The following is a 19,919-nucleotide window of genomic DNA, read 5'->3' as shown; positions in this document are numbered from 1 at the left end:
GTAATTACTAAAGCTGCCTTTCAAACTTATACTCAATTAACGTGTCCCTTCACATGCAATTTAATTTCAATGTTATTTTTCCAAGTGTTGCATTCTTCTTAAAGCCATTTTTTCCCTAGCAATTCCCAAAGATCTCTTCTTAAAGCCATTCTTGATTTACTACTCCCTCTGGTCACATTTATAAACAAAAAACCACTTTCTAGGTTCATTCAACACCCAATGTATCTGGTCTATAATATATACCAAATACATTAAGTATTCAATGAACCTAAAAAGTGGTTTTTTGTTTATAAATGTGACCGGAGGGAGTACTTATTTGTGTGTTGGTAGATGCTACTAATAACAATAACAATCACTCTTCATTCTGCCACTTCTTCACCTCTAACACAATTTTCTGATCCTTCTATTTCTTCTTCTTCTTTGTCCATGCTATTTCTTCCTCTTCCTTTGGAAATTCAATTGCTTCATTTCATATATCAAGTTTTGCTTCTCAAATATTGAAATGAAGGAGATTCATTCATCAAAACCCTAATTCCTTGCATATGGTGTGAATGATTTTATTCCTTCATATATTTTGTTTCTCATTCTGGTATGAATTTTTCCTAATTCCTCCTTTTTGTTTTTTTTTACTAAACATATGTGTGATTGTGTGATGTTTGAGGTTTTTCCTTCATATTTTTTCTCTTTCTTTTACCATATTTTCTCCTCCACAGAGATATGTTATAATCAGATCAACATTTTATCGTAACATAGGTAACATTTGGTGTAGATATGTTTTTCTTTTCATATAGATTTTTTCTCATCATTTTTTCTACATTAATATATCGATGAACAATGGAATATGAATGAGATTTATTGATCAGGACTATCTTCATGCCTCAAATCTTTCAAATAAGGTTTTGTCAAGAGTTCTTGCCAAGAGTTTTGCATTTTTTGTATTTGGCTTTGATCAAGTCTAATGGAATTTATACTGTGTCATTTTATCTTTATTTTTAATATCTTTGTATCATTTTATCGTCAACTCAAGTATATTGTTTCCAAAATGACAATTCTCCCTCCCTCTCTCTCATGACTTCTTAATGCTTATTTTTATGACTTATTTAATTATTTACCATATTTTCTTATATGTACCGGAAATTTTTAATTGAGAATGAGACAAAGTTTACAAATTATAAGCCAAACATCTAGGTTGCTAATTATATTGTACATGTTGTAAAATTGACATTTGGAATCATACTTCTAAAAGATTTATCTTTTCTTTTTAGTGATACATGTTAGTAGTGGGTTTCTTTGCCTAGAGTTGTTATTTTATTTAAACTTTTTTCATATAGTTCGAATTGTTTAAACAATCACGGTTTATGAATAAATAGACAATTGTTTGTTTGTTTACAGGATTACGGTTTATGTGGCTAGCATTTCAAGGCCTAAAGTCAAATAAAGGATTGAAGATTCTTATTCTGTATGATAATGGAAACCTATGTATATTGACACAAGTTGAGTATAGAGAAATTTTCAACAATTTGTAAATCAGTAGACATAGCTTAATTGAGTTTGAAAGTTACAACTCTTTTGTAATCGTGTAAACTTATATAGTTAACTATTTTTTGGAAGTTACTTACTTCAGTCCAATTTTATATTTTGTAATTTTTTAAATTCAAATTATGTTTTTTTTCTTGCTTATAATTAGATTCAAATTATTGTTGTTTTCTCGAGTTTAGTTCAATTGGTAGGGACACCAAATAACATATTTATTTATCTTGAGAAGTGAATTTATAATCACGAAATACTTAACTTAATAAAATTCAATTTATCGTTTTTTGGTCACTCATTTATTTCTGAGTTTTTTTAAGATGCTGTTAATTTATCAAAAACACCAATAAAAACTCGGTGCAATACACTTGATTCATAATCAAGATAACTTTGATTCACATGTTTTTGATTGGCCCACACATTGTTGTTTAAGAGATGAGGAAATATATGTCATGCCGGCCAATATATGCGAGTTAGCCCTTTGAGTTTTTTTTTTTTTTTTTTTTAGGGAAGTTAGCCCTTTGAGTTAAAACTACTAATTATTATTATTTATTTATTTTTGACATAATTTTAACACTACTTTTTTTTTAGCAAAATTTTTAACACTAATTCAGTAATAACTTTCCTCTTACATAAATGTTTTGTTTTTTATTGCAATTATTAAAAAAATATATATATATGCTCTGTACGCATTCATCATAGACAACTCTTTAGCGCAATAATGATAATCCAAGGCAAAAACTAATAGTATAAAAAAAATTGTAAATATATTTGATTCAAATTTTAGATTTAAATATAATAAACAAGTATATGTCTTTGGGTCGATGCATGTAATGTATTCAATGACTCTATTTGTTTTGCTATGATAAGATTTCACGGGAGTGCATATATTGTTTTGCCATCTAATGGGAATGTCATGTTGCTTGGACTATCTACTTTGTACAGTTGAGGGTTAATCAAAATCAGAAGGAAAATGCTACTTCTCAAGAAAAATAGCTTCAAGAATTTTTCAAGACACAGTTGACAAATTTTAATTGGATGATTAATTTGTCCACTTCCTATTTTCCAGCCACACCTCCTTGAATTGTGGCAAATAGTGCATTGTGATTGACTATTCTTTATTCTTGAAAAATTCTTGATGTTATTTTTCTAGAGATATAGCATTGCTCTAAATCAGAATGATAATGCTAATGTTAATCCATTTCATTTGATGGATGATTCCTTTTTTAGAAACATCGGAATGATCCTATAATTATATTGTAAACATGGAAATTAAATATTCAAGTTTCACTTTTTTTTTTCTCTTTCTTTTCTACATGTGCATCATACTCTAGAATCTTATGGCAATATTAATTTAAAATGAGGTATAAAATATTTTATTTTTATTCTAATTCAAAAAGAATTCTCCCCGTGTGAAACACGGGTATACACACTAGTTACTTCTAATTTTAGTCTCTGCTAAAACAAAGTTTGTTTAATTATCTTTAAACTCTTAAATTGTTGAACGATTTTTTTTAGACAAATTTATAACACTATGAAAGGTTCATTTTACTAAAATTTAGAATTTAACATGAAACGAATTAAATATGAATTTTTTAAAACTACACAAGTTAGAGATAAAAGTAATAAAATTTGGGCGTAAAAAATCAAATTTTGCGATAATTTTTTGCGGAGGAACTTTTAGTAATGTTATTAACACGTCTACAAAAAAATGTTCAAAAACTTGAGAGTTTAAGCATAAATTAAATAAATTTGAATTGAGCAGGGACTAATATTGAGTGCATATTTTTTTCGTAGGGACTAAAATAAGTATTAAAATTAAGTAAGGACTAAACTTAAAATGTCTTAATTTTATAGGGACTAAAAACATATTTAACCCTTAAAATTAAGAGAGTTAAAAAAATGAGCAAACAGTCAATTTAATCCCTGATTTTGCACCTCGCTATCATAAAGATTCGTGATGCAGGATTAAATAGAAAGAAGTTTATGACTATGCACTTCCGTTATCACTTTAGTCACTGACGTTAAGTAATTATGTTAAGTGATGATGTGATAATAAGTTATTTTACTGTGACCATCACTTAACAAAATTATTTAACGTCGATGACTAAAGTGATAACGAAAGTGCAGAGTCAGAAATTTCTTGTATTTAATCATGAGTCAGAGATCTTTATGACAACGAGTTGAAGAATCAGAGACTAAAATAGCTATAAAAAAATGAATAAAGGATGGAAATTACTTGAAAGAAAAGGAAAAGAAAGTAGCACAGGGACAGCACTAGTATAGTACTAGTATTTGATGGGTCCCTCCGTCGGAGAATTGGGAAATGTACCCACACACACATCTATTCTGACACTGACAGTGACATCAACAATAACTCACACACATTTCACCCGATATATTCACTTCATCTCGTATCTTATCTCATCTCGTATCACTATCACAAACTGCATCACGTTATCTTTCTCTCTCAATGGCACACTTCGTAATATTCATCAAAAACCAAGCCCAAACAAACACTATTAAGACCAATGGACCCCACATATAAGCCAATTTACTTATCTCATAATTTATCACAATAAGTAAAACTACTTATTGATAAGTCAACCAGCTTATACTCATTTCTCTGTCTCCTCCTAATATAAAATTCACACACCTATAGATATATGCTATAGAGAGAGAGAGAGAGAGAGATTTAGGAGAGAGAAAGTTGTTCTTGTTGTGTTGTGTTTGGTCTTGGTCTTGTGAAGTGGTTGTTGTTTTCCTTCTCCATGTTTGAAGCTTTTACCTTAGGATTTCAAGGTGAGAAGAAAGAAGCTTCTTCAAAACCATTTCTCTTTTTTGCAGAATCTCTTACTTTTAAACTTTGAAGCTTTTCTTTTAAGTGATTAAAGTTTTAAGCTTTTTTCTCTATTTTGCATCTTGGATTCTTTTTAAGGGGTTAAAGCTGCTTTTTTTCATATACCTTTGATCATTTTTTATGCTTAATTTTTTTGGGTTTTTTTTCTACTTTTTTTTAGGGTTTCAGTGTTTTTATTGCATGATGAATTGTTGTGTTTTTGTTGATTTTTTTTTTGGTGTTATGGAAGTTTTTTCTTCCATAAGTGCTTTTGCCAGTTAAATTATTTGATTATTTTTCGCAGATCTAGTTTAGTCTTTGCTCATTTTGATTTTCATCTGATCCAAGACAAAGGGGTTGCCATGTCATCTCTCAGTAGGGAGTTGGTGTTCTTGATCTTGCAGTTTCTTGAGGAGGAAAAGTTCAAAGAGGCTGTTCATAAGTCAGTCCTTTTTTCCCATTTTACTGTTTATTATTAATATTTTTAATTATTATGATTATTACTATTAGTAGTAATATTAATGTTTATTTTTTGCAAATTAATTGATTATGTGTTTTTGTAAAATAATAGGCTTGAACAGGAATCAGGGTTTTACTTCAACATGAAGTACTTTGAAGATGAAGTGCATAATGGGAATTGGGATGAGGTTGAGAAGTACCTCTCTGGTTTCACTAAAGTTGATGATAATAGGTATTCTATGAAGATATTTTTCGAGATAAGGAAGCAGAAGTATCTCGAGGCATTGGACAAGTATGCTCGCTATGATTTCACTTTTATATTTTCCAGACACTACCAAACAAGCGAGTGTTGCTAGCACTTCTAGTATAACCACTGATTTTTGGCTGTTTTTTTTGTTTGATTTTTGTAGGCATGATCGGTCCAAAGGTGTCGAAATACTAGTGAAGGATTTGAAAGTGTTTTCTACATTTAATGAAGAGTTGTTCAAGGAGATCACACAGCTTTTAACACTGGAGAATTTTAGGTATGAAGATGATTTTTTTTTTTTTTACTTAAGCGTGGAACTTTTGTATGATGCTGACAACTTATTCTGTTTTTTTAATTATATTATAGGGAAAATGAACAATTGTCCAAGTATGGTGATACGAAGTCTGCGAGAGCAATCATGTTGGTTGAACTCAAAAAGTTGATTGAGGCAAATCCCTTATTTCGCGACAAATTGCAATTTCCCAACCTTAAGAACTCAAGGTTGCGAACTCTCATCAATCAAAGGTAATTCTTCTGATGTATGAGATACTGACTTATCAATCATTATAGAAAACGAACTTGTTCTTTGTACATAATAACTTTCTTGTAAACTATGGCCATCGATTTGCTTTTAGTATCTTAACTGAAGTAGCTCATACGGTAAGCAATCATTGTGTTAGTGTTCTCCAATCGCTGAACTCTTATTTTACTTTTAATTGGTGATAGGAGTTAGGACTCTCCCCGCAAATTTGTCTCGTGTTGTAACTTTGGTCATAGAATGTTTACAGTGTCTGCATAAATGCATCTTTTCAGCTAAATGATGGACCATTGTTATATAGTAGAGCTGCTGCATTTGTTTTTGGTAAAGTTATGCAAACTGATTTTCTTTCATTTTGAAATTAAATTACAGCTTGAATTGGCAGCATCAACTTTGTAAGAATCCACGGCCAAATCCAGATATAAAAACTCTTTTTGTGGATCACTCTTGTGGACAACCAAATGGTGCACGGGCTCCATCACCTGCTAATATGCCGCTACTAGGATCCTTGCCAAAGGTTGGAGGGTTTCCTCCTCTTGGTGCACATGGGGTGGGCCACTAAACTGATTTGGTTTAAAAGGAATTGCATAACATGTTATCTTTTGATTCTTACTTTGGTATTGAACTGTTTTCTCTTCATGTCTATAGCCTTTTCAGCCAACTCCAGCACCTGTGCCAATGCCGCTGGCTGGTTGGATGTCAAATCCTACTACCGTGGCACATCCATCAGTTTCTGGAGGAGGAGCTATAGGTCTTGGTGTTGGTGGACCTTCAATGCCCGGTACCATATTCTTTTGCTTTCTGTTAACTCTACTTCTTCATGCTTGTTTTCTGTTAACTCTACTTCTTCATGCCTAATGGCACTATGATTACGTAGGCTATGTTCATTGTTATAATCTTTAATCTATGCCATTTTATTGCCTTCTTAAGCTGCTTTGAAGCATCCTAGGACACCTAATCCTTCTGTTGACTACCCATCTGGGGATTCAGATCACATTTCTAAGAGAACAAGACCAATAGGAATGTCTGATGAGGTAATCTGCTATATCATTTATGGAAACATCATGCATGATCGCGGAATTCAAGCCCATGTGAGTTTTTGCTTATCATTTTTCTGCTTTTGATCTTGCGTCATTTTGTGCAGGGAAATCTACCTGTTAATGTTTTGTCAGCGACGTTTCCGGGTCATGGTCATGGCCAGGCTTTTAATTCACCAGATGACTTGCCAAAGACAGTCTTGCGAACTCTAAATCAAGGCTCTTCTCCTATGAGCATGGACTTCCATCCAGTTCAACAGACTTTACTTCTTGGTCAGCTTCTCTTGCAATCCCTTTCAATTGTGTTTTTTTGACTTGTTTCAATTGCATTTATTTACCATTTTTGCTGTCAATTGACTGATCTTCTCCCTCGATGGAATGTTTCAGTTGGTACAAATGTGGCAGACATTGGTTTATGGGAATTGGGCTCTAGGGAACGGTTGGTCTTAAGGAACTTCAAAGTTTGGGATCTGAGTGCTTGTTCAATGCCATTTCAGGTTGTCCTTTCTTGGCTATACCCATTGATGTTCTTGATGAACAATTGTACCAAACCTTGAATCTTGTAATTCGGCACTAACTGAAAATAAAAAATAATCATGACCATTTCAGGCTGCTCTTGTCAAAGATCCAGCTGTTTCTGTCAACCGTGTGACTTGGAGTCCAGACGGGGCTTTGTTCGGTTAGTTTAGTGTTTTTAAATTCTTCAAGTTTGATATATAGATCTGTTAATTTATACGTTAAGAGATCAACATAACTGATTTCTAATGGTTGAGCTTGTTTGATAAACAGGAGTTGCTTATTCAAGGCACATTGTTCAGATATACTCTTACCATGGTGGGGATGAAGTACGACAGCACTTGGAGGTATGCACACATACATATATGAAGATTTATTTTTGCTTACTTTAGGTTTTTATTTATACATACTTGTAATTGCTGGCCTATGAACTCCATTTCTAGATTGATGCCCATGTTGGCGGAGTAAATGATCTAGCATTTTCTCACCCAAATAAGCAGTTATGCGTGATCACCTGTGGTGATGATAAAACTATTAAGGTATCTTTATCAAAGAACAAACTTGTTTTTTCTGAATTTGAGATACCATATGTTGCTAACTAAGCCATCTAATGTAACGAAGGTGTGGGATGCTGCAACCGGTATAAAACAGTACACTTTTGAAGGTCATGAGGCTCCCGTTTATTCTGTCTGCCCACATTATAAAGAAAACATTCAGGTATTTGTTGGCTTTGGTACTTTTGATAAAATAATGTTGCAATGATTCCTAATATAACTCTATTAGTTTAGTTCTGGAAAATGTTGGCTTCATTCCGTTAGCTCAGTTTTCTTAAAGTGCCTCAAATAAAATCCTTTGAATATGTTTATAGTTAGCTTTCTTGCTGATACTTTCTGTTTTTAATGTTCCAGTTCATCTTTTCAACGGCATTAGATGGAAAGATAAAAGCATGGTTGTATGACAATTTGGGATCTCGTGTTGATTATGATGCTCCTGGTCGGTGGTGTACAACCATGGCTTATAGTGCTGATGGTACAAGGTCCATATTCTGAACCATGGCTACTTGTGTTCTTAATCTTATTTTATTGTTAATTATAAATTATAATATCTATTTTGATCGCTTTTTGTTCAAACATTTTTGTGTGAATATATTATAGGCTCTTTTCATGTGGGACTAGCAAGGATGGGGAATCCTCTATTGTTGAATGGAATGAAAGTGAAGGAGCTGTGAAAAGGACATACCAAGGATTTCGGAAGCGATCTTTGGGTGTTGTACAATTTGATACGACCAAAAATCGGTATCTGGCTGCTGGTGATGATTTCTCCATTAAATTTTGGGATATGGACAATATCCAGCTTTTGACAACTGTTGATGCTGATGGGGGTCTCCCGGTAACTTAATTGTTTTATTAGAAATATAATTCCGGTCTCTTGAAATTGTAGTTGCTGATTAGTACCTTATCTGAATTATAGGCAAGCCCACGCATCCGTTTCAATAAGGAAGGATCTCTTTTAGCTGTCTCTGCAAATGAGAATGGAATTAAAATCTTGGCCAATGGAGATGGTGTTCGTTTGTTGCGCTCGTTAGAGAATTCCTCATATGATGCATCAAGAACACCAGAAACCATGACAAAGGTAGACTTGTAGATCTTTTCCTGGCCTCTTATCAATAAAACCTAATATTTCTGACATATGCCATTTGTGGCAGCCTATAATAAATCCCATGTCAGTTGCTACTGCTGCAACTAGTGCTGCACTTGAGAGAGCCTCGTCTGTGGCAGCTATTACTGGAATGGTTTGTTTATCTTGCATTTTTATCAGAAGGATTTGTTATTTACTTGAATGCTAATTTTAGCTTTATCTTAATAGTTTTATTCTGTTTCTCATTATGCAACTTCGTTGTGAGATGATGTATCTTGGAGAAGAGGATTGAATGAACTTCCCACTGTGAATGTTATAATGTATTTGTTATAATTACTCTTTGATATTACCGTCAATTAACTGTTTGTCGTTTTCAACTCATTAGAATGGGGATGCCCGGAACTTAGGTGATATTAAACCTAGAATAAGTGAAGAATCCAATGACAAGTCAAAGATATGGAAGCTCACTGAAATCAATGAACCGTCTCATTGTAGATCCTTGAAGCTACCTGAGAATGCAAGAGTCACAAAGGTATGTTATTTACTTACTAATTTGGTTCATTTTAAACATTCATATGGCTTTATATCAAACACACTTTCCATTACTTTTTTTCTATTCTAAAGCACTCAACGAACTGAGATTTAATTGGACAGCAAAAAGGGCTAGGTATAAGTAATATGTGTGTATATCTCCTTGTTTATGTATGCCTTCGATTATTGTAACTGCATGAAATGTGTGTATTCTGATCATCTCCATCATTGTTATGACAGATATCGAGGTTGATATATACTAATTCAGGTAATGCTATTCTGGCATTAGCTTCAAATGCCATTCATCTTCTCTGGAAGTGGCAACGAAATGATCGCAATTCATCCGGCAAGGTATGATAATATGTGAGGAAACTTATGCCTCACTACTATTGTTCCCTAATCACAAAATTGGAATAGAAACAATATTGTTTTCTAATGTTTATATTATGTTCCTGCAGGCCACTGCTAGTGTGCCACCTCAGTTGTGGCAACCTTCAAGTGGCATCCTGATGACTAATGACGTTAATGATAACAATACTGAGGATGCAGTCCCATGCTTTGCTCTTTCCAAAAATGATTCTTACGTAATGTCGGCATCGGGTGGGAAGATTTCTCTGTTCAATATGATGACTTTTAAGGTGAGCTGTTGGCCTAAGTCACTATTCAAATTCAAGTGTGGATTTGGTTTGTAACTAACCAACTTCAATCTTCTTTGGCCAAATGCAGACAATGACAACGTTCATGCCACCACCACCTGCGGCAACCTTTCTGGCTTTCCATCCTCAAGATAACAATATTATTGCTATAGGCATGGATGATTCTTCCATTCAGATATATAATGTCCGCGTAGATGAGGTACCATTGCATTGTTGTCTATGGATATTTGCTGCTTGTGATTTGAGTAATTGTTGTTTATACACAATTTTTTTTCTTTGCAGGTTAAAAGTAAACTCAAAGGCCATACTAAAAGAATAACTGGTCTTGCATTTTCTCATGTACTGAATGTGCTAGTTTCATCTGGGGCAGATGGTCAGGTAATAATTATCAAGTGTAAATTTGCCTTTGGTATTAAATTGCATCTAAGGATCTAGTTTTCAATCTTTGACTATTTTCATCAATTAATGATGCCTTTTGAGTATGCTGTTGGCATTGCAAATTGCTTTCATAATCATATGGATAGTAATATTATTTCTATTACTATTGTACAGATTTTTGTATGGAATACTGATGGGTGGGAGAAGCAGAAGAATAGATTCTTGCAATTTCCTGCTGGGAGGACTCCACCTGCACAGGCAGATACACGGGTACAATTTCATCAGGATCAGTTCCGCTTCTTGGTGGTACATGAAACTCAGCTTGCCATTTATGAAGCAACAAAACTGGAATGTTTAAAGCAGGTTGGTTCATTCAATTTCAGTTTTATGTTGGCTGCAAATAATTTATCTATCTTTTGTCTGATGTATGATGCTTGGATTGCAGTGGTTCCCGCGAGATGCTGCTGCACCAATATCACATGCAACTTTCTCATGTGACAGCAACTTGATATTTGCCAGCTTTTTAGATGCAACAATCTGTGTGTTCAGTGCTTCAAACCTTCGATTGCGATGCCGTATCAATCCTTCTGCTTATCTTTCCGCAAATGTCAGGTAATGACACCTGTTTCAAGTTATTAACGTTTTCTCAGTTTAGAATTTGTTTGTTTTATATCAAAATCTTAAAATCCTTTATGTATTACTTCTTGTTGAATACTAACTATGTTGTTGTTTACGTAGCAGTTCTAACATTCAACCGCTCGTAATTGCTGCACATCCACACGAACCAAATCAGTTTGCTGTTGGACTGTCAGATGGCATAGTTCATGTGTTTGAGCCCCTTGAGTCTGAAGGCAAGTGGGGTGTGCCTCCACCTATTGAGAATGGCTCAGCAAGCAATGCGGTAGCTAATTCGGTTGGTGCTTCTTCTGATGAAGTCCAAAGATGATCGATCTAGTTCCATCCGATGACAAGTTTCTTTTACAAACTTTTACTTGCTGGCCATCACAAGAACTAGGTATATATAATATACTTAAAATGCAGGGCACTCACCAAATCAGTCGATTCAGCTACTCTAGAAAATGCAGTGCAACCGAAAACCAAGACCAACTTATGTAAATTTAATGAATTTAATGATACTGATGTAGAAGTTCTTAGGGTACTTCGTACCTTTTCCTGGATGTTTATTTAGATTGGTTTATCTTAACTTCTTCCTATCTAGCATTTAGTTTTATTTAGTCTGCATGTACTATGGCTGTCTTGCCCACATTTATATGTAAATTATTAAACTTTTGCAGTTTGTGATTCATGACATGTGGATAGATAATGCTGCACCTTAAAAAATTCAAGAAATAGCAATTAGATATAAACTGATTTTTAAAGTTGATACAGTCTTTAGCCATTGGAAGCTTAAAGAAGACATTCTCAGTTAAATCATTTGGAAAATATTTATTTTCAAATTTTCATTATTAGTTGAATCTACACATTTTGTTAGAGTATTGGGTCCATTGTTCAGCAATGAATTTTCCAGTTTCACCAGCAAACCTGTAAACTTGGTAATTTTTCGATTTCAAGGTAACTCAATTTGCAAAATAGAATTGAGAAATGTTCATGTGAACTTTGGTTGATTGGCATAACCAGCATTGAAATCATTTCAGCTTGTTCCACTAAATTGGAAGTTTCAAATAGAAAGAACTGACTCAAGTTTGAATTCAGGGAACCAAACAAGGTTATAAAATATGTCCAGGAATGCAAAAGCCTTAATCAAACTAAAAAGCTACCAAATCAGCTCCAATGGGGATAGTGGCAGGAAGAAAACTGTTTTACAAGAATCCCAAGAAAAAAGGGAACAACTGTATGTGTGCACTTCTCATTTCCACATGAACTATTACACAAAAATGCCATGAATACAGTTTACAATTTCATCCTTCAAGAGAACAGGGTAAACTACAAGCAAATTTTAATCAACAGGAACTTCAACATCCATTTTTACTCCAGAATGGCCAAGAACCTGTGACAAATTTAAATATAAAAAAAATAAAAATCAAATGATATCCAAAATTACAATTAGAAAGAACAGACAGAAATTGAGTCTGCTAACACAAGAGCAATCATTTAAGATTTTCCAAAAGAGTTTCTTCAAAAAAAAAAAAAAAAAGATTTTCCAAAAGAGATATATAAGAAAATGTAGAGACCTTAATGAAATCATCCAATGTCAAGTAGCAGTCTTTTGAGTATCCTGCTTCTTTCAGAACCTGGCCCAAGACTTCCTGAGAAATCAAAGAACAGTAACAAAATTACATAAGTTTAAGTCTGCATATACCAATACAGCACAACTGAAAAGGTGTGTGTGGAAAAAAGTTTTTTATTGGCTTTTATTTAATGGAAATGAAATATTCGTATATAGGTAATACAAACAGCAGAAACAAACTTGATCATACAAAAGCTATTGTTAGATTATATTAAACTTAGCTTTTAGTATATCAAACTCAACATAGGGATGTGAAAGCTGTAACAATTGATGCACCTTAATGGAAACTTACTTTGCTATGTATTAACTCAAAGTAAAACTATTTCATTACTAAACTTTGTACAGAAGCATATAGTTATTTGGTGATACCTCTCTTTGATCATCAGACATGTATGAACCAGACAAATCTTTTAGAACTTCCAATATGTCTTTGAAAGACACCTTTCCATTACGATCCGAATCATATACTTTGAAAATAACTGTAGTAGTGATAAACAAGTAACTATAAGTACCCCTAATTAAAGGCCTGAACAATTCACATAAATGAACAGTTCTTAACTAGTATTTAATTAACTATATTGCTACTGTTAACAATCCTGAAATCTTCTAATTTATGATTATCTAAATTATTTAGGATTCTGAAAGCAGCTAATTCATCCATCCAAACACTAATAAAGAATAAAATCTGAAGCAATGGAATAGTAGATAAAACAAAAACGTACGTTCAACTTTTTGGTGTGTACCAGCTTTTGTACTAAATGCAGATAAAAAGGCCACAAAGTCTTTAAAATTCAAACCATCAACCATCTTGAGTAACCTCTGCAAATAAGTACACAAACAATCATATATAAAGTAAAGTACTGTTTTTTAGAGACGGAGGGAGTAATTAATTAAGCACATATTAAGCAAAAATACATAATTTCAGACTTATTAAGGATAGTAGTCAAGTGTTTCTAATTTTCTTGATTTCCTGTATAAAATAGTAAATACATTTACTATCCTAGCCCTACATATAGTGGACATCTTCTCATAACATTAAGCAATCAAAGCATAGAGTGGTATCATTAAATGAGCATAGAGTAAGTTAACTTGTCCAACACATTTATTTAATTGAGTCGGGGTCATAATCACTTATCATATAAGTGCTTATACATAAGCTACTTGTATAACAAAAGATAAAAAAAATAAAGAGAGTAAGTAATATTTGATATGATACCTGAGAAAGTGGATTCATAACAAACTCAGGAATTGACAAGAACTCATCAGATGAAATAAAGCCTTTAGCATTTCTGTCAAGTTGACAAAAGCGTTCATACAAACACACTATTTCCTGTTGAGAAACTGAATCAAATAATATTAGATCTTAATTATCTTATAATTACAATAATAACTAGAAGAAGAAGAAGAAGAAGAAAAAAAAAAAGATAAGGAAGGACCACAGGACATACATAAATGATTGCAGTGTTGTTGAACTTCCTCAATATCATATTGAGTTAGCATAGATGATGCACTCCCCATCAATTCAATTCACTGTTACATCATATTGAGTGCATAAATGAATAATTAAAAAGAAGAATTGAAATTAGAGTAGGAGGGAATAAAATAAAATAAAAAATTGTAAAATTAATTATGATGAGAAGAAAAACCTGATATGATATGAGGAGATGAGAATTGAGATAGTTGGATTCAAAGGTGAGTGCAGTGTCCTTAGGAAGGAAGGGACTTTTTGGCTGCGAATATATATATATATATATACAGGTGGATTGCTTAGTCATCATCGACTATCTCCAAACGTACTTATTACTGCCCTATACTCTTCTCTTCGACGGACACTTTCATGTCAACTTTATTTAATCCTCCTGAGTAATAAATACCAATAATTTCACTAATTTAATCTAATCAAATCAAATAATTAAATCAACTATAAAATGATGGAATAATTATTAGTCATATTTTATTTATTTTTTAGTTATACTCCAAATATCTCATTTCTCTCCAGAACCGGGAGGGTAAACAAAAAAAAAAAAACTCAAACATAAAAGAACTTTAATGAAATTGTTAAGCATTTAGCAACACAAGGGAGATAGTTAAAAAAATTATCATTATCTCATGTTTAATGGATTATTTTAAGTTGGGAAAACATATATATAAATCAAATAAGTCGAAATGACAATCTTTGCTAATTGGTCATCATAAAAAAAAAATCGGAAAGGAATATTTTTTTCAAACTCTAATTCTGTAATTGCAGTTGTATAATTTTTACGTCAACCATATTAATAGGTTTTTTGGGTCTTAACCCTCTAATTTTTAGGAGAACGTGACCTAATAAAATATGACCAAAGATATCTATGTTTTGTAGGTTTTAGTATGCTTTAACCGATTATCAAACAAACTTTGTTTTTTAAGATGCGTTTTCACTATGTTTACATTACATAAAGTGGTATTAATTGGATAAACAATAATTTTTGTTGTAGAATGTGTGAGGCACCGCCGCTACGATTCATAAATGTATAGAAATTACAAACATATGCACAAGTGTCTCTTCAATTACTCATTTTAGTTTTTGAATATGTTTTTAAGCAATCAATTTAGTCATTGGATATGTTTTTCACTAGTCAATTTAATCCTTAAAATAACTAATAAAAAACATAAAAAATGTATTTGCAACTTTGATACATTTAAAAGCTATAGAGACGCATCTCACACACTTAGGGATCAAAATGAATGTCTCCTCTATATTAATTATTTAAAATAATTTCCCTCCTAAAATATAAGATCCAATATACCTTAGATAGTTCGCAATATATATGGTGTTGCTCGTTAAATCCAATAACCAAAGAATAAAAAAAATGCTGGACAAGACAATAGAAGAAAATTGTTTTCATACTTGAATACATTGATATTTACATGCAAGAGAAAGGAGCAAGTTACCATGTAATAGCAAACAATTTTAAACGTCTTTTTCCCAAGTTTATGTTCGTTCATGCCGAGGACTTTTCCTTGATTGTCAAATACTTATACACCTTAAACTTATATTTCATTCTAGAGTAATAATAACTTTTTAGTATATGTTGCATTGTACGTAATTGTCAAACCCAACCCCTGCATATTACAATGCATTTTCTTCATGGAACATAATTGTCTCTCGCAACAAATTCTTGAAAGGAGACCTATAGGTACAACCAAAAAATTTAATAAGTCCAACAATGCGGTTTGAAGTTAGTAGTACTGTCACTGTGTGTATGTTGTGCTTGAAATGGGAACATGCAATTTCAAATAACTTTTAAAATGTTCCTTCAAAAAACAAAAAAAAACTTTTAAAATGTGACTAGGAAAATGCAGTAATCAAAAGCTTGGAATACAGAACAAGTATTCACAAATATAACTTGTCAAACAAAGTCACATACTAAGTTAAAATTTGAACTTTGTTCATATTAATCCCAAAATATATCCATGATCATAATTAAATGGAATTGATACTATCCCAAAAAGATTTCTATATACATCATCAATTAGTGAGCCACTCAATTTTTTGTATTAGCTTGCTAGCCAAATCAATAGCTCATCAAAATACTAAAACTAAGAGTGACGATCGATATTCACATATACTCACCACTAATTGTCAAGGCATCCAACTGTGGCGGCATCCACAGAACTTTTTTCTTTTTTGCTTTTTCTACCTCGCTTTCCTGTGCCTTTCTTTGGTGTACGAGGTAAAATCTTGAGGCGGTAACTTTGTAATGAAGGTCCAAATATGCTATACTTTCCAGCACTGCTAAAAGCAGTTTCTGCATCACAATATCGTTCAAAAACAACTCTGGCGCGGTTAGTCTTCTCGAGAAGTTTAGTCTTTGATTCAATTAGTGTCCCAAAGCGGCCAAAGATCTTGTTGAGATCCGTTGTTGTAGGAACTGAATCCAAGTTTGTAAATTTCAGAGTAAGAGAAGTCGGAGAACTATCCTTCACATGTTCCACATGGTTGGAAGGTTCTGATCCAAGATTTCCATTGCTTTCTTGATGCATTAAACCCAAACCAGGGCTAATTTCAGCAGCTGGCAAAAGTTCATCTCTTTCATTCTGGTTTTTCAACAGTGTCTCCTCTTCAGAAATGCTTTGAATTATTCTATCAGTCCAATAAGAATCATTGCAAAGCTCCATTGGTGTCGGTGTTGACATAGAAGATGTAGCAGCAGCTTCTATAGAGGTTACTACTCCAGTCTCACCACCATGCTCTTGTTCTAAAGACAATCCATGCTCTAGAAAAACAGAATTTTTACGGCCGGTGAACTTTTCAAATTCTGAAAAGAAGTATATCATGTCACTGGAGAAACTTTCTCCTGCAGGATCCTTGGCAGCTAAGCATAGTTGAGACTGCATCTCATCTACCGATACATTCTGTAACTGGATGTGGTTTCCAGTTTGGGAATTATTGGAACAATCATCAAAAGCATTGTAAGCTACCTTTCGTTTCCTTCCTCGCCATGAATTTGAGTTATTACCAGAAATTTGGTAACTACGGAAATCATCGTCAGAAGTATCATAAGCTGCCTTCCGTTTCGTGCCACACAGTGAAGTTGATTTATCATCAGCAATTTGGGAATGATGGAAATATTCATTAGTACCGTGAGCTGCCTTCTGTTTCCTCGCACACCGTGAAATTGAATTATCATCAGCCTTCTTTTCTGGCATACATTCGCCCTTTAGATTCCAGGAGTTCTTCTCAGACATTAAATCTGACAAAAGTTTCTTCTTTCTGCCAGTTTGCTTCATATTCTGAGAGACGTGCTGCGACTTCTGTGAGAATACTTCATGGGTTTTCATCAAATCTTGCTCATTAATTTGATCATCGCACTGCTGTTTCTCCCTTATAGGCAGAATTTCCATATCACTCTCAAACAACCGATCAAGCATTGCAAACTCAGGCAGTTGAGAATAGCCTTTTGAGCGATAGAAAGCCGACAATTGGGCACGAGAACTTACAAACTCGAGTCTATCAAATTCAGTAAGTGGTGACTGAGCTAATGATTTGACAAAATTGACAAGTTGCATAGGTTCAAAAGATGGCGCAGCATTAGCCGTTAATTGTGTCTCCAGCTTAGGAAACGCTTCTCCGGTCATACAAGGACAAGAAAGGCCAAACTCAACGCGTCTTGAGGCCTCTTCTAAAGCACAATCAACAGCATGACGGAAATTTTCCAAATCATTCTGTTTCTCCATTTCGGTGAAATGTTTATGAAATGGCTTTATCATTGACACATCATTCCAAGCAAATGTTTGATCACCAAAATATGCTATCAGGTAACAATTTTCCTTACGGTGCATCCTTGCCTTCTCTGATGCAACAGAGGGATCATAGATCTGACCAGGCCACCAAGGATGGCCCCAAACCTTTCCCCAAACTAAATCAGATACACGATAATTAACATCGGAAAACACCGATTCCCTAGGCACACTATCCTCTTGTGTGTTTTTGTTAGAATTAAGATCTACAACAAGATCAAGACCGCAATAATCGTATTGAATATTAAGTGGTATACCTGCTCCAGAGATATTGATGTGCGTGGTTTGGTTCGAAGACTCTTCTGCTTTGACATCCATGCCTTCCACATATGGAATTCCATCCTGTAATTGGTAGGTTGCAACATCCGAGACATGAGAATCTTCGGTATCAACTTTAGTAACAAAACTATCAGAAGCTTTTAGAACGCCGTCATCCTCCACAACCGCGCATAAAGCAACGTTTTCAGCCTCGTTCTGTTGCTCGCGCTCACTCAAATCGTCTTCAACTCTTTCAACCTTATTACTCAATGCAACTTTCCCCACATTCTCGCGCTCCTGTTCAACCTGAACACCATCATTCAATTCAAAAACCAAAGCTTGATCGGACATTGCACCTCCATCAGAACATTGAATCACACTTTTCTCATCTTCATTCTTCACCAACCCACATGAAAATTTTCCTACTTTCCCTTCAGAAACAGAAAGTGTGTCCATTGAACCATTGGTTCCTCCTCCAACGTCAGTGATTAGGGTTTCAGAAAAATGGTCACCAACCTTAACATTAGACCTTATTATAGAGTTAAACCCCAAAACCTCATTCTCATGATGATCAAATAAAACAGCATCAGCATTTGAATTCATAGCCATTATAACAGAAAACCACCTATAACACAAAACACAAACAAACATGTGCATGCATTCATGAATTCATATTTGAACTGTATAAATTATAAAACCTTTATAATAATAAAACAAGATCATATGAAGGATGAGAAATTCAAACCTGTTTTCGAAACAGAGACTTTGTTGTTAGTTTGTTTGAGTTAGAGGAAAGAGGTTGTTGTGGTGAAGTTGAACTGTAAGAGATGAGAGTGAAACGTAAAATACATGAACTGTGTGAGAAAATCTTCAAGAAGGGTTAAAAAAGCGTACCATAGTTTGTTGAGAAAATCTTGATAGCTAAATAACTTTTTATTGATGTTGTAAATATGTAGATTTGGTGGAAGATTATATTAATTAGTTTCATCTAATTTTATCTCAAAATAAATTATTGGGCCCGATTGAAGTGAATAAAATATCATAATCCATCCAAATCTTGGATATTACATTATGTTTACCTTATCTTATTTTACCTCTTTTATTGTCACATAAATAAAATCTTATTTCGTTAAATTTTAGTAAGATTTAGTTATAAACTGATATGATAGGATAAGAAAATAAGTTTGATTACATTTCTTCAAAACTTTTTTTTCAGTACTATTTATTATTAAGTGGGACCCGTAAAAAGTAAATAGATGATTGATGATAATTACATACTCACCGTTAAACAATTTCTGGTGAATGAAGTCGACTTCTTATGTGTACAAACTCAAACATGAAAAAACAGCAGTGGAATTGTTAAGCATTTAGCAACACGAGAGATATTCAAAGTTTTTATCTTTACCTCTTGTTCAATATATCATTTTATGTTGGGAAAACAATAGACAAATCAAATATATTGAAAGGAAACTCCTTATTAATTGGTTATCATACCATAAAAATAAAAATAAGAAACGAAAGAAAATTTTGCAATTCTCATGAGAATGTGATCTAATAATCCTAAGTTCAGCTGGATGATAGATAGAGTCTGATTGTGATCCTAACTAATAAGCAGACAATTTTTAAACATCGTTTTCTTAAGTTTGTGTTCGGTCCTGCCGAGGACTTTTCCTTGATTGTCAAATTCTGATACTCCTTAGACAACTCATTTCATTCAATAATAATCTGCCAGGATATGTTACATTGTACACTATTGCACAACCA

At 33.4% G+C, this 19,919-nt stretch overlaps 3 protein-coding genes and 1 long non-coding RNA gene across 22 annotated transcripts; 2 read left to right on the top strand and 2 right to left on the bottom strand.

The window, feature by feature from the left end:
- The first annotated feature begins 366 nt into the window (after positions 1-366).
- Positions 367-1,614, top strand: LOC146951502 (uncharacterized). Its single transcript, XR_015025509.1, has 2 exons — positions 367-589; positions 1,393-1,614. It is a non-coding gene; the product is annotated as an uncharacterized LOC146951502 (long non-coding RNA).
- A 2,587-nt stretch (positions 1,615-4,201) lies between these two features.
- On the top strand, positions 4,202-11,663 carry LOC146951501 (topless-related protein 1-like). 16 transcript variants are annotated; one of them, XM_085747490.1, is made up of 26 exons: positions 4,202-4,332; positions 4,718-4,811; positions 4,941-5,120; positions 5,239-5,352; positions 5,442-5,600; positions 5,986-6,163; positions 6,262-6,394; positions 6,604-6,647; positions 6,758-6,923; positions 7,038-7,147; positions 7,260-7,329; positions 7,440-7,513; positions 7,610-7,705; positions 7,788-7,883; positions 8,075-8,202; positions 8,321-8,555; positions 8,637-8,798; positions 8,872-8,958; positions 9,190-9,336; positions 9,576-9,686; positions 9,794-9,973; positions 10,062-10,190; positions 10,274-10,369; positions 10,544-10,732; positions 10,815-10,981; positions 11,111-11,663. In XM_085747490.1, exons 1-26 carry the CDS (start codon positions 4,302-4,304, stop codon positions 11,313-11,315), a joined length of 3,381 nt encoding a protein of 1,126 aa, XP_085603616.1. In that variant the 5' UTR covers positions 4,202-4,301; the 3' UTR covers positions 11,316-11,663. The 16 variants fall into 16 exon arrangements, with proteins under 16 accessions (XP_085603616.1, XP_085603615.1, XP_085603612.1 ...); XM_085747489.1 differs by having other exon boundaries at positions 11,108-11,663; XM_085747486.1 differs by having other exon boundaries at positions 6,544-6,647.
- Positions 11,664-12,077: 414 nt separating this feature from the next.
- On the bottom strand, positions 12,078-14,735 carry LOC146951500 (uncharacterized). Its single transcript, XM_085747502.1, has 7 exons — positions 14,264-14,735; positions 14,066-14,147; positions 13,834-13,958; positions 13,340-13,436; positions 12,987-13,096; positions 12,562-12,636; positions 12,078-12,377 (listed from the first exon to the last, which is right to left on the bottom strand). Exons 2-7 carry the CDS (start codon positions 14,133-14,135, stop codon positions 12,327-12,329), a joined length of 528 nt encoding a protein of 175 aa, XP_085603628.1. The 5' UTR covers positions 14,136-14,147; positions 14,264-14,735; the 3' UTR covers positions 12,078-12,326.
- A 749-nt stretch (positions 14,736-15,484) lies between these two features.
- On the bottom strand, positions 15,485-19,850 carry LOC146951499 (PWWP domain-containing protein 5-like). Of its 4 annotated transcripts, XM_085747483.1 has the most exons (5): positions 19,438-19,576; positions 18,901-18,973; positions 18,155-18,780; positions 16,231-18,016; positions 15,485-15,787 (listed from the first exon to the last, which is right to left on the bottom strand). In XM_085747483.1, the coding sequence occupies exons 3-4, from the start codon at positions 18,762-18,764 to the stop codon at positions 16,233-16,235; spliced, it is 2,394 nt and encodes a 797-aa protein (XP_085603609.1). In that variant the 5' UTR covers positions 18,765-18,780; positions 18,901-18,973; positions 19,438-19,576; the 3' UTR covers positions 15,485-15,787; positions 16,231-16,232. The 4 variants fall into 4 exon arrangements, with proteins under 4 accessions (XP_085603609.1, XP_085603606.1, XP_085603608.1 ...); XM_085747480.1 differs by having other exon boundaries at positions 16,231-18,780; positions 19,438-19,850; XM_085747482.1 differs by lacking the exon at positions 15,485-15,787 and having other exon boundaries at positions 15,979-18,016.
- Between the last annotated feature and the right edge of the window lie 69 nt (positions 19,851-19,919).

This window comes from Medicago sativa, chromosome 2, assembly GCF_051527215.1.
Source record: "Medicago sativa cultivar Bolivia chromosome 2, Bolivia_mono, whole genome shotgun sequence".
Classification (NCBI taxonomy): Eukaryota; Viridiplantae; Streptophyta; class Magnoliopsida; order Fabales; family Fabaceae; genus Medicago; species Medicago sativa.
Note: the sequence above shows the minus strand (reverse complement) of the source record. Positions and strands in the feature narration are given on the sequence as shown.

Bases quoted from the DNA above. Each gene is read 5' to 3' on its own strand.
- LOC146951499 (XM_085747480.1), bottom strand. From the start codon at position 18,764: ATGGCTATGAATTCAAATGCTGATGCTGTTTTATTTGATCATCATGAG.
- LOC146951501 (XM_085747485.1), top strand. From the start codon at position 4,302: ATGTTTGAAGCTTTTACCTTAGGATTTCAAG. The intron at 7,884-8,074 runs GTATTTGTTGGC...TTAATGTTCCAG, and splicing joins ATTATAAAGAAAACATTCAG to TTCATCTTTTCAACGGCATT. The intron at 8,799-8,871 runs GTAGACTTGTAG...CATTTGTGGCAG, and splicing joins CACCAGAAACCATGACAAAG to CCTATAATAAATCCCATGTC.
- LOC146951500 (XM_085747502.1), bottom strand. From the start codon at position 14,135: ATGGGGAGTGCATCATCTATGCTAACTCAATATGATATTGAGGAAGTT. The intron at 13,959-14,065 runs GTATGTCCTGTG...TATTTGATTCAG, and splicing joins ACAACACTGCAATCATTTAT to TTTCTCAACAGGAAATAGTG. The intron at 13,097-13,339 runs GTACGTTTTTGT...TCACTACTACAG, and splicing joins TACACACCAAAAAGTTGAAC to TTATTTTCAAAGTATATGAT.